This window comes from Bos taurus, chromosome 26 (genome assembly GCF_002263795.3).
Source record: "Bos taurus isolate L1 Dominette 01449 registration number 42190680 breed Hereford chromosome 26, ARS-UCD2.0, whole genome shotgun sequence".
In the NCBI taxonomy this organism is placed as follows: domain Eukaryota; kingdom Metazoa; phylum Chordata; class Mammalia; order Artiodactyla; family Bovidae; genus Bos; species Bos taurus.
The window spans coordinates 13,345,596-13,363,918 of record NC_037353.1 but is presented as its reverse complement, the minus strand read 5'-3'; the positions used below and the strand labels follow the sequence as shown (position 1 = coordinate 13,363,918).

At 42.2% G+C, this 18,323-nt stretch overlaps 1 protein-coding gene across 2 annotated transcripts in view; it reads right to left on the bottom strand.

The window, feature by feature from the left end:
* Positions 1–15,903, bottom strand: part of TNKS2 (tankyrase 2) — a 65,408-nt gene extending 49,505 nt beyond the window's left edge. Inside the window, exon 1 of one of the 2 annotated variants that reach the window (XM_024986072.2) lies at positions 15,437–15,903. In XM_024986072.2, the coding sequence (XP_024841840.1) occupies positions 15,437–15,635 (199 nt within the window). In that variant the 5' untranslated portion in view covers positions 15,636–15,903. The remainder of the gene's footprint in view (positions 1–15,436) is intronic. The other variant, XM_024986073.2, reaches the window with a different exon arrangement.
* Between the last annotated feature and the right edge of the window lie 2,420 nt (positions 15,904–18,323).

The following is an 18,323-nucleotide window of genomic DNA, read 5'->3' as shown; positions in this document are numbered from 1 at the left end:
ACACTAAGGTGGTATCTGGATTTTGTCCCACAGACTATAGTGTTTCTCAAGCTGCTTTCAGGCAATAGATTTAAAGGAAATCTTTTTTTGCCTAGGAAAAAAACTGAGACATAATTAACATATAGGGTTTTATTAGTTTCAGGTGTATAACATAATGATATGATCTGTACATACTGCATGCATGCATGCATACTAAGTCGCTTCAGTCATGTCCAACTCTGTGCAACCCCATGGACAGCAGCCCACCAGGCTCCTCTGTCCATGGAATTCTCCAGGCAAGAGTACTGCAGTGGGTTGCCATTTCCTTCTTCATGTACATACTGTAAAATGAACACAACAGATCTAGTTAACATTACCACCACATATAGGTCTTTTTCCTTGTGATGAGATCTACTCTCTTAGCAACTTTCAAATGTCTAATGCAGTATTACTGACTGCAGTCTTCATGCTGTGTATTGCACCCCAGGCCTTAACTTCACATAGCTTAACATCTGAGAGTCTACCCGTGCTATCGCAAATGGCAAGACACCATTTTTCCCAGCTGAGTTATATTCCACCGTGTATATATACCGCAGTTTCTTTATCCATTCATACCTTGACAGGCACTTAGGTTTTGTCCCCATGTCTCAGCTTTTGTAACTAATGTTGCAACAGCACTATTTACAATAGCCAAGACATGGAAGCAACTTAAATGTCCATGGACAGAGGAATGGATAAGACAAATATCAGTATCACGTCTATCTAAAACATGGTATGACAGTGGAAGACAGAGGAGTCTGGAGTGCTACACAGTTCACTGGGGTTGCAAGAATTGGACACAATTTAGCGATAGAACAACAACAAAAATATGATACACATGAACTTATTTACAAGACAAAAACAGACTCACAAAGAAAACAATGTATGGTTACCAAAAGGGAACTGAGGGATCAGTAAATTAGGAGCTTGGGGTTAGCAGATACAAACTAATATTTATAAAATAGATAATTATCAGGGACCTATTATATAGCACAGGGACTATATTCAATGTCTTGTAATAAATTATAATGGAAAAACAATATGAAAAGAATTTATACACATACACACAAAACCGAATCACTGTGCAGTACACCAGAAACTAGCACAACACTATAAATTAACTATACTTCAATTTTAAAAAATAGGAAGAAAAGAAAAAATGCTGCAGTGAATATGGAGGTGCATAAGCCTTTCTGAGTTAACACTTCTAATGAAATCTTATATAAAATCCCAGTATGCGTCTTGTTTGTTGCAAAAATACCCAATGCCTGGTACACAGCTCGCACTCACAGAGTTGCAAATTAACTGAATTCAATTTAAAGTACTATTCAGAAGAATCTGCCTTCTTCTCCTTTACAAAGACCCAAGCGAAATTATTCCTCTACTTCAGAGGCATCTCAAAGAAATAGTATGAAAAACACCGCTGTAAAATATGAATGGTCACTGAAGACAAGCAAATTGCCTAATAAACATATTTTAAAACCTTGTTTTGCATCTGCCTTTTAAAAAAGCTAATAATATCCTACAAATCAACTCCGACAGCCACACATTTTACTGATTGCAAGTATCAAAATTAAACTAGTTTTAGGGCATCACCGGAGAAGGCAATGGCACCCCACTCCAGCACTCTTGCCTGGAAAATCCCATGGATGGAGGAGCCTGGTGGGCTGCAGTCCATGGGGTTGCTAAGAGTTGGACACAACTGAGCGACTTCACTTTCACTTTTCACTTTCATGCATTGGAGAAGGAAATGGCAACCCACTCCAGTGTTTTTGCCTGGAGAATCCCAGGGACGGGGGAGCCACGTGGGCTGCCGTCCATGGGGTCGCACAGAGTTGGACACGACTGAAGCGACTTAGCAACAGCAGCAGCAGGGCATCACCAATGCAATGGACATGACCTTGGGCAAACTGGGAGATGGTGAGGGACAGGAAAGCCTGGCGTGCTGCAGTCCATGGGGTCGCAAAGACCATGACTGGGCAACTGAACAAAAAAAAAACAATCAATTTTAAAACTAGTTCCTTTCTCATGAATCTTCTTCCAGGTCTGCTGACATATTGAATGCAACACCTTGACGGCATCATCCTTTAGGGTTTTGAAGAGTTCTGCTGGAATTCCGTCGCATCCATTAGCTTTATTAACAGCAGTGCTTCTTAAGGCCCACTCGACTGCACTGTCCAGAATGTCTTGCTCTGGGTGGCTGACCACACCATCGTAGTATCTGGTTCATTTAAATCTTTTTTGTGCAGTTCTTCCATGTATTCTTTCCGTCTCTTCAGCATCTACTAGGTCTCTACCGTTTCTATCCTTTATTTTGCCCATCTCTGGGTAAAACGTTCCCTTGGTATCTCCCATTTTCCTGACGAGCTCTCTGGTCTTTCTTCTTCTGTTGTTTTCTTTTAGTTGTATACACTGTTCACTGAAGAAGACCTTCTCGTCTCTCCATGCTGTTCTTTGGAAATCTGCGTTTAGTTGGATATACCTTTCTCTTTCTCCCTTGTTTTTTCCTCTTCTCTTCAGCTATCTGTAAGGCCTCCTCAGATAGCCACTTTGCCTTTTTGCTTATCTTTTTCTTTGGGATGGTTTTGCTTGCTGCCTCCTGTACAGCATTACGGACCTCCATCCATAGTTCTTCAGCCACACTACTTACAAGTTCTAATCCCTTCAATCTATTCATTACCTCCACTGCTGGAAGACCCAGCAGTGGCCACAGGATTGGAAAAGGTCAATCCTCATCCTAATTCCCGAAAAAGGGCAGTACCAAAGAATGCACTCACCATCAGACAATTGCACTCATCTCCCATGTTAGCAAGGTCATGCTTAAACTCTTGCATGCTAGGCTTCAGCATTATGCAAACCAAGAACTTCCAGATATCCACGCTGGGTTTAGAAAAGGAAGAGGAACCAGAGATCAAATTGCCAACATTCACTAGATCACAGAGAAAGCTAGGCAATTTCCAGACCAACATCTACCTCTATTTCATGGACTGCGCCAAAGCCTTTGACTGTGTGGATTGTAATCAACTGTGAAAAGCTCTTAAAGAGATAGGAATACCAGACCATCTCACCTGTCTCCTGAGAAACCTGTATGTGAGTCAAGAAGCAACAGTTAGAACCCTATATGGAACATGACTGGTTCAAAATCGAAAAAGGAGTATGACAGAGCTATCTGCTGTCGCTCTGTTTGTTTAATCGATATGCTGAACACATCATGTGAAATGCCAGGCTGGATGAGTTACAAGCTGCAATCAAGATAGGTGGGAGAAACATCAACAACATCAGATATGTGGATGATACCACTCTAATGGCAGAAAGCGAAGAGGAACTAAAGAGCCTCTTGATGAGGGTGAAGGAGGAGAGTGAAAGAGTCGGCTTAAAATTAAATATTAAAAGAACTAAGATCATGGCATCTGGTCCCATTACTTCATGGCAAATAGAGGGGGGAAGAGGTGGAAGCAGTGACAGATTTCCTTATCTTGAGCTCTAAAATCACTGTGGATAGTGACTGCAGCCATGAAATCAGAAGACGTTTGCCTCTTGGCAGGAAAGCTATGACAAACCTAGACAGTGTGCTGAAAAGCAGAGACGTTACTCTGCCAACAAAGGGCTGGACAGTCAAGGCTATGGTCTTCCCAGTGGTCACATATGGTTATGGGAGTTGAATAGTAAGGAAGGCAGAGTGCCAAATAATTGATCCTTCCAACTTTGGTGCTGGAGAAGACTACTCAGAGTCCCTTGGACAGCAAGGAGATAAAACCAACCTTAAGGGAAATCAACCCTGAATACTTGCTGGAAGGACTGATGTTAAACCTGAAACTCCAGTATTTTGGTCATCTGATGGGAACAGCTGACTCATTGGAAAAGTCCCTGATGCTGGGAAAGATTGAGGGCGGAAAGATAAGAGGGCATCAGAGGATGAGATGGCTGGCTGGATGGCATCACCGATGCAATGGACATGAGCTTGGGCAAATTTCTGGCGATGCTGAGGGACAGGGAGGCCTGGTGTTGCAAAGTATTGGACATGGCTGGGTGACTGAACAATAACAATCAAAATTAAACTAGTTTCTTTCTCATGAATAGTTGGTTGTTTCTAATCTTTTCCTACTACATACAATGTTGCCAGGAGTAACTAAAGAGAAGAGAAAACTGACAGTATCTTGCAACTTCTTTAATTTGGGGAAAGAAGATGACAATCAGATATCCAAAATATAAAGGAAAACAGGATGTTTCCTAAGATAAGATTATTTGGTTTTGGAAATGCTTAAATACTTTTGGACATCTGTTTGAGGAACAAATGTCCAATAAGTAGAAGGTTCTGTGTATTTCTAACTAAGGAATTTAGTATCAACTAACAACTGACACTTTGAAGTCTTGACCGTAAAGACGGTGTTCAAAGCCAGGCAAGGAAATGAAGCTGACTAGAGGGCGCTAGTTTTCTGTTCTGTTGAAAGAAGTATGTTTCTTAGCAAAGATCAATCCCTTCTCATCTTACACTTTCTCACCTTCTCAAGTCCCTTCTCACCTTCTCAGGGTATTCCCATCCACATCGATCTCTCCCTCTCCACCAGATCATTCCCAACAGTATGTAAACATGTTCTTCATGTTCCTTTTTATTAAAAATATTCTCCTTGAATTCACATGTCCATTTCTCTGCTCCCTGAATATTCAAACCTCTAGGAAAGTGAAAGTAAAGTCGCTCAGTTGTATCCAACTCTTGGGACACCATGGACTGTAGCCTACCAGGCTCCTCCATCCGTGGGATTTTCCAGGCAAGAGTACTGGAGTGAGTTGCCATTTCCTTCTCCAGGGGATCTTCCCGACCCAAGGATCGAACCCAGGTCTCCCGCATTGTAGGCAGATGCTTTACCATCTGAACCACCAGGGAAACCCTACAGACTGTCCCCAATTCTCTATTTCACATTTACTCCTCTTCCAAATGCAGTCTGGCTTCTTCTTTATGACTGCTTTCATCGAGGCCACCTACAACCTCCATGTTGCCAAACCCAAAGGACACATGTCTGTTCTCATTTGACTAGATCTCTCAGCAACATTTGGCAACTGACTTGACAAATGACTAATCCCTCTCTTGTGAAAAGTATCTCTGAGTTTCCATGACATCACACCTTTCTGGTTTTCTTGCCTCATCTGTTCATTTAACAAACGATCAGGGAGGGATTGCCCTGGTAGTCCAGTGGTTAAGACTTCACTTTCCAATGCAGGGGGTGCAAGTTTGATCCCTGGTTGGGGAGCTTAGATCCCACAAGCCTTGAAGCCAAACAAAAACAAAATGAAAAACAAAAACAATATTGGGACAAATTCAATCAAGACTTAAACAAAAAAAGAAACCAAATGATCAGGGAATCAACCATGTGATGACATTTTTCGGGGTGCCTCTGACTTACTAGTGTACTGCTGCTGCTGCTAAGTCGCTTCAGTCGTGTCCGATTCTGTGCGACCCCATAGACAGCAGCCCACCAGGCTCCCCCATCCCTAGGATTCTCCAGGCAAGAACACCGGAGTGGGTTGCCATTTCCTTCTCCAATGCATGAAAGTGAAAAGTGAAAGTGAAGTCGCTCAGTTGTGTCTGACTCTTAGCGACCCCATGGACTGCAGCCCACCAGGCTCCTCTGTCCTTGGGATTTTCCAGGAAAGAGTACTGGAGTGGGGTGCCATTGCCTTCTCCATACTAGTGCACAGAACAGACCAAATATCTGCCTTTGAGGAACTTCCATGGAGGTGGTGGAGATGAACAATAAATGCACAAAGTAAGTATGTTAGAATGTAATTAGAAAAAGAGGAGAATAAGAAGTGATCAGGGATTCCCTTGTGGCTCAGTGGTACAGAATTAGACTGTCAGTGCAGAAGACACAAGTCAATCCCTGATCCAGAAGGTCCCACATGCTGTGGAGCAACTAAGCCCATGTGCCACAACCATTGAGCCTGTGCTCTAGAGCACAGAAGCTGCAACTACTGGAGCCCAAGGGCCCTGGAGCCCGTGCTCTGCAAACAGTCACCGCAATAAGAAGCCTGAAAAAAAAAAGAAGCCTGAGTATCACAACTAGAGAAAGGCCCGAGCAGCAACGAAGATCCAGCAAAAAAAAAAAAAGGGGGGGGGGGGTCAGAGTGTGTATATGGAGGGGGTCATCAAGTAGAACAGTGAGGTCACCACAAGCCTTGCTGAGATGGTGACATCTGACCCAAGACTTGAAGGAGAGAGAACTAGCCCTACTGACCGACAGTCAGAAGGCTAGAATAAATGGAGCTGAATGAGAAAGGGGTAGCAGAATAGGAGGTGAGGTTAGAAGTAACGAGGACCAGCCACAGAGGCTTGAGGATTACAGAATTCACTGTAAGAATTCTGGCTTTTTTACTGTGAGGAAGAAGGGAGTGTCATCATAGGATTCTGAGTTGGTAAATTACATGACATGATGTATCTGCAAAGTACCTTCTGGCTGTTGGGTTGAGACAAGATTTAAGGGGGTTCAGGTTAGAAACCAATGAAAGATCATGGTAGTTTGGACATAATGTGGTGGCACCTGTCAGAGTATTAAGTGGCAGATTCTGGGCACTCTGAAGGTAAAGCCACCATAGTTTGCTCTCAGATTGGATGTGGGGTGAGGGTAAGGGTGAGAGGGTGAGGAGGTTAAGAGAAGGTAGGGGCAAGGGAGGAGTCACGGCTGACTCCAAGGTTTTTGGACTAAGGAATGGAGGAGTGGGGTTAGCATCAACTGAGACAGGAATGTGGCAGCAGATGAGAAATGTCAAGTTTCGGACATGTCCTACCTCCTTAGGGGCTTCTTGCTTATTCCACCTGATTTTTAAATGCTGGGGTTCCTCAAGACTCAGTTCTCTTCCCTCTTTTCCCCTCATCTTCTCCTATGGCTTTAAATACCACCTAGATACATGAAGGCAATGGCACCCCACTCCAGTACTCTTGCCTGGAAAATCCCATGGCTAGAGGGCCTGGTGGGCTGTAGTCCATGGGGTCGCCAAGAGTCGGACACGACAGAGCGACTTCACTTTCACTTTAGATACATGACCTGCAAACTGAAATCTCCAGTCTAGATTTTTCACCTAAATTCCAGACTGTTTACTAGACATATCTCCACCTGGGTATTTCAAAGGCATCTCAAACTCAACACGTTCCCTAACTTCTTTTCATTCCACTGACACTGCCCAACCACCACCCACCCACCCCCGCCCCCGGCCACTGTCTCCAGCCTGAACCACTGCAAAAGTCTCCTTAATTGGGCCTCAAATTTTCACGTCCCCAGCGATCTTTTAAAAACAATCCTCATATCATACCCCCATTTAAAGTAATTCATTGGCTTCTCACTGACACTCTTAGAATAAAATTCAATCATGCTACCATGGCCTACAAGGCTGCTGCCTGAATTGGCCATTACCTACTTCTCTAACCTCATTTCAAACCACTTTTCCCTTTCTGAACCATGATTCCCTTTCTTTCAGTTCATCAAGTGTGCCAGCCTTACTTTAGTACATGCTGCCTGTCTGCTTGGCCTCCTCTTCCCTTGTTCTTTGCATTTCTATTCACTGTCTAATGTCTCCACCTTAAAGAGGCCATCCCTGATCTTTCTATCTAAAGCGGTCCATTCTGCACAGTCATACTATCAATTCAGTTGGTTTCCCCCTCTCCTCCATTAGAACTCAAGCTCCAGAAAATACACAGGGGTTTTTGTCTTTGCTATTCACAGCAGTATCCTCTGGTACTTATTAAAACATATAATTACTGTTCAGTACCAATCTCCTGAACTCCATAACAGGAGGGTCAACGTTTATCTTAATCCATCCCTACTTCCCCAGTGTCCTGCACACTGCCTGGCACACAGCAACAAAAAAAATTGTTTATATTTGCTGAAAAAATACATCATGGTACGAGGAAAGGAGACGGAGAAGTAAACTTAGAAAGACTAGCACTGCAAAAGCCAAGAGGGAAAGTTTCCAGGAAGAAAGGTCTCTGACCCAAATATTCCTTATCACAGCCTGGGCACTGCTGATCACACTGTCCTCCCAAGTGAGCCGCCCCCAGCTGCCCCAATCTGCTGAAATCTGCTATTTTGGCCACGCAGCATCCACCTGGAAGAAAAGCTTTTATTAAAGACTTCAGTTGGAGAGTAAGAGAAAAAGAATCAGAATAAAGAAAAGTTAGTAAAGGTATCTCTTTCTGTGCAAAGTTACTTGGTGTACTCAAGGACCTTGAGAAGGACCACTATTTCTTCAGTGGTAATGTTGTCTGAAGTAGTCAAAATGGTGACTCACAGAGTAACTTCCCAAAAAAGGGGTGTGAAGTGGGCACAGAAATAGCTATAGCAGAACATCTAGTTGTTTTATGTGATAGTGTCAGGAAGCTATCTGTTACAAAGGATTAGTGATCAAGCTGAACAAAGGTCAAGACTAGCCTTTTGTTAAAATACCACTGAGAAAAGAAGACGGTTGTTTCTAACCAGAGTTAACGAGAGAATCAATACTGATGTGTTTGATTAAATACCGAAATTGAAGTTTTAGCTAGGGAGGAGATATGAGGAGAAAGGGTTAAGGTGATTTTATCTACATAATTACCAACAGTCCAAGACACGGATGAGGACTTTCACCTCAACAACTGTATCAACATGATTTCCTAGCCATTAAGAGGTCTGAAACCCATTTGGAGACTGAGAGAGATCAGCATGTTTTCCAATCACAGTGTAAGGACTACAATATGTATATAGAGGTCATGCGGCTATTCTGAGAATAGATAAAGAGTCCGAGATTTAGAGTGTTGGAAGTCACTTCTTGACATGAAAGGAATTATTTAGAAGGGGTCAGTAGGGAGCTATTTCAAATTTTAAAATCTACTTTTGGAACTTTGGTGAAATCTCTGGATTTAAGTGGCTTCCCAAACTCTAAGAGCTAATCCCTGACACAATCCCCATTCTTACAGTCTCAAGAATAATTCAAAGCATTTCTGTTATGTACTCATTTTTTGAAGAAAAAACAGTTTTGCGAAGTATGTTCTGATCATGCTCTCACTGGCCAGGTAAAACATGAATACGCGTATCCTTAGAGTCGATACCCAGCTCCATTATCCTAAGGATCTCTTTACAAAGGAATCAGAAGCCTACAGTCAGTGGTTCTGGCTGCTCAGGATACACTGTGATTTTATTTTACAATTATGTAATAGCACTCATCTTCAAACATGAAAATCCTGATGAAATCATACACTGAGTTTGAATACACTATAGAGCCCCGACAGTGAAACCAAACAGGCTTACTTGGAAACTAAATTTGCTGATCAATAAAATGGCCAGCAAGATGTCCTGTTCATTTCTGTTCACTGGACAAGGCCAGTACTGGTTATATAGGAGGACTTGATAAACATTTATTTAGTGTATAGCTGATACTTTGGCTGGAACAGTAAGCAAACAACCTCCACAGAAAATACGAAGTTAATGATTTGTGACAACTAAGAAAGTAGTCTATTCAATTTCCCTTTTGTTTCATTACCATCCAGATGCCATCAGTTTCTGCAGTCCAGGAACTGTCTTGCCAACCATGACTACTGTTAACAGTATCATATTTTCCTGCTATACTGGAAACATGCTTTCATCTGAATGGTTTCCAAAAAGTTGTGAAGCACTGGAAGTTGCTACAGAGAAACCAACTTAGACTCTTAGGAAGTTTCATTGAGAGCCCCCATCTCCCCCTTTTTACAGCCTGAAGATAGAAGGAGCCACTGATGATGCAGCTGGTCCAATATGCAATGACAGTATGTGTTGCCAACCCAAGGCGTCACACAGAGCTTTGTCAGAAGGAAACATTAAAAAACAGAAAATATCAACAAACGCCATGAAAGAGAGAAGGCTCCTGCGATCCAGAAGATGGGAATGTTTAATCAAGCAGCCTTCAGCTTGACTTACACAGCCAGGACTCTTGTCAGATTTTTTAAAGGCTATCATTTTATACTTCTCACTTACTATTATTAGATTGGTTCAAATTAATTGCAGTTTTACACTGTTGATTTTTGCCATTTGATAGTGGAATATATTCTTAAATAAATGTGGTTATGTTATACTTTGTTTTAATGCACATTTCTTCTTTTATGTTTTTTTGCTAATGACTTACTACTTGCTGGTTATTTTATACTTACTTTAGACTATAGCAATGATGTTAGACAAAAAAATAATTTGAGTAATTTTTTTATTCAAGTTCAACACGGGTTTGGGTCATAAAGCAGTGGGGACAACTCAAAACATCAACAATGCCTTCGGCCCAAGAACTACAGTGCAGTGGTGGTTCAAGAAGTTTTGCTAAGGAGACCAGGGCCTTGAAGATGAGGAGCGCAGTGGCCAGCCATCAGAAGTTGACAACGACCAAGTAAGAGCAATCATCGAAGCTGATCCTTTTACAACTACACAAGAAGCTGCCAAACAACTCAACGCCAATCACTCTACGGTTGTTTGGTATTTGAAGCAAATCGGAAAGATGAAAAAAAAAAGTGGGTGCCTCATGAGCTGACTGCAAATAAAAAAGAAAAAAACAACCCATCATTGTGAGGAGTTTTCTTCTCTTATTCTACTCAAAAACAAAGAACCATTTCTCAATCAGACTGAAAAAGTGGGATTTTATATAAAAACCAGAAATGACCAGCTCAGTGACTGGACTGAGCAGCAGCTCCAAAGCACTTCCCAAAGCCAAACTTGTACCCCCAAAAGAGTCATGGTCACTGTGTCATGGTCTGCTGCCCATCTAATCCACTACAGCTTTCTGAAACCATTACATCTGGGAAGTATGCTCAACAAATCAATGAGATGCACCAAAAACTGCAATGCCTGCAGCCGGCACTGGTCAATAGAAAGGGTGCAATTCTTCTCCATGACAGCATCCGACCGCACCTCACACAACCAACGCTTCAAAAGTTGAATGAATTGGGCTACAAAGTTTTGCCTCATCCGGATTACCACTTCTTCAAGCATCTCAACAACTTTTTGCAGGGAAAACACTTCCACAATCAGTAGGAAGCAGAAAATGCTTTCCAAAAGCTCATCAAAACCCTAAGTATGGATTTTTACACTACAGGAATAAACTTATTTCTCATTGGCAAAAATGTGTTGATTGTAATGGTTCCTATTTTTATTAATAGACATGTGTTTGAGCCTAGTTATGATGATTTAAATTTCATGGCCCAAAACCACAATTACTTTTGTACCCACCCAATAACTTAACTTTACTAAGATCCAGAAAGAAGTACTTCCTGCATGTATTTGTTGAGAATGAGGAATATACAGGAGAAGGCTTTGTCTAGTTCAACTTGGGACAAATAGTCTGGTCAGAGTAGGAGAAACTTTGGAAAGGATCCCATGGCCTCTGGGGTGATGAAAGTCTGACAATCTGAATGCAGAAATATTGAAACAAGCACTCCAAACTGGTTGCTACTGAAGTCTACTGCCTATCTCTAAATCCACCAACAGCTGAGGAAAAAGATGTAACTCAAGTCTTGATAATATACTATAACAAGAGATCTGGTAGTAAAAAAAAAAAAAAAAATTCTTAAGTCTTAAATAGACTGGTCTTTGATACAGAGGTTTTCTACTGATACAGGATTTAATTATCCTCCACAGCAAAAAACAATCCTGAAAACAGTCTATAATTCTAGCCCTACGTAAGAAATGGGGGTACTTTTTGTGGATCTCCCATAATTATGATGTTGGCCTACAGCCAAAAGAGGGAAATGCTTTTGAAACTTTAATGGAGGGCTTCCATAGCACCACTTTGGGAAACGGTATCAGTGATAATCACAAAAGCTATTACATCTTTGGCAGCTGAAAGTAAAAGGGTCAGTTGCTCAGTGTGTCTGACTCTCTACAACCCCGTGGACTGTAGCCTGCCAGGCTCCTCTGTCCACGGAATTTTCCAGGCAAGAATACTGGAGTGGGTAGCCGTTCCCTTCTCCAGAGGATCTTCCCGCCCCAGGGATCGAACCTGGGTCTCCTGCATTGCAGGCGGATTCTTTACCATCTGAGCCACCACGGAAGCCCCTAGGCAGCTACGTTATTAACATCTTCAATTGGATAAATCATTTCACTTTCTTATACAAGTCAGATTCTGACCTACCAGTCCAACTGCCTTCCCTATACAGAAATCCTTTCCACACCTCTCAAAGGTGCCAATTCAACCACTGTACGGAGACTCCCAGCCAATCCCACAGTTGAGTAGACTGTTAAAGGCAGTCTGACTCCGCGTAACCTTTCACCTACTAGCCCCTAGCTTTGACTGCAAAGGCCACACAAGTCATATCCTCTCACTTTGTGTACTTGACTTCTTCCACATACGTGGATGGCAACATTGTTTAGCCTTAGTCTTCTTTTCCCTCTAGAATAAGTAGGTTTCCTATAAGTTGATTGTATAATAAATTCCAGGTGCTCTAGTTCACACTTGGTGTGGGAGAGTGGGAAACCTTATATGCAATTCATATACATACTTTATACATAATTGAAGGTAGCAACTGAAGTACATGGCTGAGTAGCATAAATACAGAAAAGTAACATACTAAGTACAAAACAAAAGTTACTTTAACTAGAACTCTAACAATGCAAGTTATTTTTCAACTTGTCTTCTCCAACTACAACTATATACACACATATATATCATCTCTTTCTACCATCTCTATACCTGAATTCTTTGAACTGAATGCTATTTTACATTTTTTTCCCATTGAACAATTCTCTGCACATCTTAAAGAATATTTAAGATTCTCAAGCCAGAGAATTCTGTTCTCCTGTTCTAAGATTCCTGAGAATGCTGTGTATTTCTTTCTTTGGCTATGATGGACAAAAAGATAACCTTCTCCCAAAGATTCTGGCCCTCTTCATTTTTTCAGAAGCAAGTTCAGAGAAGCAATATCCTTTACTGAAACCTGCTTGTTTTCTAGGGGATTATACTGTCAAGAATTTCGGATGTTACTGCTTTTAGCAAAATTAGAGCTGCAGCTTTCCTACCACCAACTTGCCTCTACAAGTTTTGTAATGTGTCACAAAAAACTCATTCACAACCTCTGTGTGTGTGTTGGGGGGAGGGGATAGGTAAGGGGCTGGTGGCAGGGGGATTGAAGAGGAAACTTCTGACTAGCAGTGACTTCTTGAAGCATACTTATTTAAGAAATGGAATCTAGTCTGATAATAGAAAAGTTACTGTTTATCTGATTATTTTTTCCATTTGACACAAGAACTTAACTCCTTTAGGGCTAGCAATTATTCTTTAAATGAACTAAATATTTTAGATGAAAAGACAGACCAAATTCTCTAAACTGTTCTATAGTGATTCATTTTCCTTTGCACCCATCTCTCATTCCTGTTCTTTGGAACTGAAACAAAAAGACAAAATCATACCTACCCATCTCCCATAAAATGTCCAAGTTTTAATTGGCTTAAAAAAAAAGGTTCCCCTACAGCTTACCCTGTAATGCACAAAAACAGGACACTGCTCGGTCAGGCAGTTACATAATCCCACCTCCACTGAACTTCCAATGACATGCTGACGTGCATGTTAACATAACTGATAACTCACTACCACAGAGAGTTCATAAAATATATTCTCCACATATTAAGAAAAAATGCAGCTGGATGCATTTATTTAAAAATTTGAGTAAGAAGGTTCTCTCTCATTAATCTTAAGTAATAATTCAGATTGAAATTTACAGAGTTAATTAAAGTTTTTTATACACCTGGGTTTAAATGCAGAGCTTTAAAACTCTGATTTAATATAGACCATTAGTAATTTTTATTACTTTCTTTTATACCTCAAATTCTTAATCTTATAACCTGTACCTGATAATTTGGGTAAATTGTGAAGCGTAACTGGTTCCTAAAATAAGTTTTCCATTTCAGTGTGAACAAACCACAAAGTTTTCCACTTCAGTTTGGTAAAAAGTGCTTTGATCTTGGGACAGAGCTCAGGGTGGGATGGTTGGGAGGAAAAAGGTCAATAGGAAGCTAATCCATAACCTTAAGTCTCTAAATATTATTATTTTCAGATATGAACTCATTAATACAACAAATTCTTGAAAGGTAGCAACTAAGATCTTCTTTGGTTATTTTTATCCCACAGATCAAGCAAACAGAATCTGAGTAACACTACCCTTTGGATTATGTATCAGTAGGTTATGACAGTTTCCCAAATCAGTTGCTTAAATGTTGACTACATGGACAAGCAGGACAATTCAAGTTAAGAGACAGCGGTGATCATCAAAATTTTAGGCAAAACTAGCTAAACGTGAGATTAGACTTTAGTATTCTTCTCTTCCCCTTCCACTGCCCACAGGCTGTTTCTAGTTCTCCCACCAATGGTCCTCCAAACCTTCTCCCTTAACAAGTTCCTCAATGGGAACCCAACAAATTTGTAATTGATGGAGAAAGCATACTTTCCAGTAATATTTACATTCTAAATCAGGTACAGGTTAAGACAAACACATTTCCCACTGAAAGCGTAAAAGCAATGCTTGTGAACAAGAAAATCTTTCTTACGTTTCTCGGCTCATCATTACACAGTGCAATCACAATCCTTCTTCCAAGAGAAAAGTATAAATGCTTCATAGAAATAAGCTGTGTCCCATCTCTAGTTTTTATATTCTTCAATTAAATTTAATACACCTATCAAAAATGAACCTAGTAAACACATATAAAAATATTGTGTGTGTGTAATTCAAACGATCTAAATCTCAGGATGAGGCGAGATTACTTCCAATTTAAAATCTAGACCCAAGCTAGAGTCCCCGCACCATCTTTGTGGCATTATACTACTCTCCATCCCAACTTGTGTCTGGCAGAGACTACCCGCACGCATCCCGCACCCAGCTTAAGTCAGACCTCAGTTCTTCCAAACTTGACTATTTCCAGTTCGTCTCCAGAAACTTGCCTATGACTGCTACCCAGGTAAACCCATTAATGCTAATGTGTCAATGGACCATATAAGCTGATCCTCCTAAATTACATCCCTGCATTTGACAAAAGCCTCAAGAACGTAACACAAAGGATTTTTAAGAGTTATAGTGGAAAGTGCAAGAAAGATAGGTTTGGGAGATAACTGGCCTTTAAAAATCACAAGGTCTACTTCGTCCCCTACTCTTTCTAGCCTGTAGAGGCCTTTTAGGGTAGTAAGACCGGAAGTGGGTACAGGTATTGTCGAAACAAAACAAAGCAAAAAAAAAACCCCACAACTTCCAGTGACTGTGGCACATTCACCCCCTAAAACCTAGGGGACTCCTCACCTCCCATTCGACGACATCAAGAGAAGCGGGACCGAAGTCCCAGGGGGAAAGGCCGGGGGGGGCGGGGGAAGGAGCACTGTATCTGGATTCGGGCCTGCGAACCCGGGTGCGCAGGTGGGGTCTGGGGCGAGGCAAGGAGGCGCTGGCCTCGCTTACCTGCGGCGAAGTGGAGCGGGGTGGACTTCCTGCCCGCTGTGTCGCGGCTGTTCACCTTCTCGGGCGTCACCAGCCTCTTAACTCGCTCAACGTCCCCGTTGCGGCAAGCCTCGAACAGCTCACGGGCGGCCGGCTCCACGGCCTCGGCAGCAGCGCCCGCGCAGGCCGCGCCCCCGCCGGCGCAGCGGCGGCCCGACATTATTCTGGCCGCCGCCGCAGCCAGCAGCAGCGCCAGCAACGGCAGCAGGAGCCCCGGCCCCGCGAGCAGGAGGGCGAGGCCCCCCGGAGGAGACGCGCTCAGGGCCCGGGCCGCTCGGCTCCCTGCTGTCACCGGGCACGGCGCAGTCCCATGGCCGCGCCACCTCGCATCCCTCGATCGGCCTCGCGACCCCCGACTGCCCCGCCAAGGCGGAGGCACCGAGAACCCGCCGTTCGAGCTCAGAAGCGACGCGGCGGCGGAAGCTAGCAAGGCCCCTCCCGCCAGCTCCGCTGAGCCCTGGGAGCGCACGTGACGTCGCGCCGCGCGTGCGCAGTGGTGGTAGGCAGGCCGGACAGGTTTTGGCCAGCAGGCCGCGCGGAGGGGTTTGTGGGAAATGTGAGGCGACAGCCTCTGGCTGCGGGTGGAGTAGGGGCTTCGTCCCACCGCCATCTTTGTGGTGGGTTCTGCTGAAGTTGAATGTTCTGCTTAATGTCTTTATAAAAAAATGGATTCTTAATCTGAATTTCCTTATTGCACAGAAAAGAACCTTTGAAAGTTTCCCCCCAATTTTGGATGTTATTTTGGACTTCTTACTGTGGACATTTTCCATGTTTTCAGCTTCCACAACCCCTTTGTCCTGGGGGTTTCTCCCTGCCACTGTCTCTTTCCTTCCCCGCAAGTGCCGTTTTGTTTTTTGTGAGCCACTTCTCAGAAATGAATGAGTTGCCCCAAGATAATGTGAAGAAAATTAGGAAAGCATTGGAAGTTTGTTCCAATTCTAAATTAATGATTGAGAGGTATGGCTTACATGAAATTACTCTTTCCATAGTTAATAGTTTACGACTAAAGGACCCATCCTGAGTCTATATTATGCTGACTTGGCCGAAGTGTGGATATACTGGGTATACACATCGCTGACAAAGTTTAATGAATTGTGATTTCTTTTCTTTTTGCCGTGAAAGCAAGAAAAGCACATAATTAACTCTCACGCCTAAGGTAGTGATACAGCTGTTCATGATCATTCCCTACCCTATGCCCTGGTCTTAAGAAACTTTAAAACTATGGTTACATACATGTGGAAAAGACCCTGAAGCTGGGAAAAATTGAAGCAAAAGGATAAGGTGGCGGCAGAAGATGTGATGGTTAGATAGTATCACCAACTCAGTGGACATGAGTTTGAGCAAACTCCAGGAAATAGTGGAGGACAGAGGAGCCTGTCATGCTGGAGTCCTGGGGTTGCAAAGAGTTGGACAGGCCTTAGCAACTGAACAACAAATGGTTACCTAAACGGGTACATGTGACCCTTGGCATGCAGACAAGCATCTTCCCCACCCCCCCTCTCCCCTGTGTTGTCTTAACTTCTTAACCTGGTTTTTTTTTTTTTTTTTGGCAAATTCAGTGTTTGTTTGGGAACATCAACTCACTATTGTGTTAAAAGGTAGAGGTTTTACATGGATGGGGGCATTTTTATAAATGTTTAAATTACATAATTATATATGCACACGATAAGTATAGATTTGAATTATGTTGCATAATGATAAGTATCTGTGAATCCACCTGAAGAACTGGTACACCACCAATGGTATTGAATCTATCGTTTTTCTTCCATCTTTCATCTACTTACCAACTGTATTCCCTAATTTTCTTATTCTCTAGCTATTAAATTGTAGTTATTAATCCCTTACCATGTGGGTATTCCTCAGCAGCACATTGTTCACCTTTACTTGTTCTTGAGCTTTCTAAAAGTATCAGTCTATGAGGTCTTTTTTCACTTGTGATGCTTGTAAGTCTCATGCAGTCGTTATTGTTTTCTAGAGTTGTCTTGTGAGTATACCACAGACTTAGAAGTCCACTGGTCATTTGATTTGTTTCCAAGTTTTGTTGTAAAGTACTGCTACAAACATTTGTATACATTCTCCTGGTACATATGTGCAAGTATTTAAAATGAGAAGTGTTTGAACTTTTTGACCACTATTCATAGCATAAGAAAGGTGATTGCTGTATTCAACCAGTAAACATGCTCACATATATAAAACAAAAGTTTCACGAAATAATGAAGTGATATTTACCTCTTCAGTGTTTACAAAAATGCTAGTTATGACTTCCAGTTAACTGATCACAGAACACACAAATGAGTGGTAACAAAAGGTTTGAAAAATACTGCAGGAGTAGGAATGGACTACCCATGAGAGCAGTCACTCAGTCATAGGCAGCAAATGCTCACTTTACAAAATAAAGCCAAATTGTTTTCCAAAGAGATTGTTTATAATGTACATGGCTACCAGGAGAGTGCAGGAGTTTTTAAAATCTCTGTCTTCATTAACCCTTGGTATTGTAGAACTGGGCTTCACTAAGCTCAGTTGGTGAAGAATCCACCTGCAATACAGGAGACCCTGGTTCAATTCCTGGATCAAGAAGATCCACTGCAGAAGGGATAGACTACCCACCTTAGTATTCTTAGGCTACGCTTGTGGCTCAGCTAGTAAGAATCCAACTGCAATGCGGGAGACCTGGGTTTGATCCCTGGTTTGGGAAGATCCCCTGGAGAAGGGAAAGGCTACCCACTCCAGTATTCTGGCCTGGAGAATTCTATGGATTGTAAAGTCCATGGGATCACAAAGAGTTGGACATGACTGAGCAACTTTCACTTTCATTGTCTGATTAATTTTTCCATATAGTGAGTGTAAG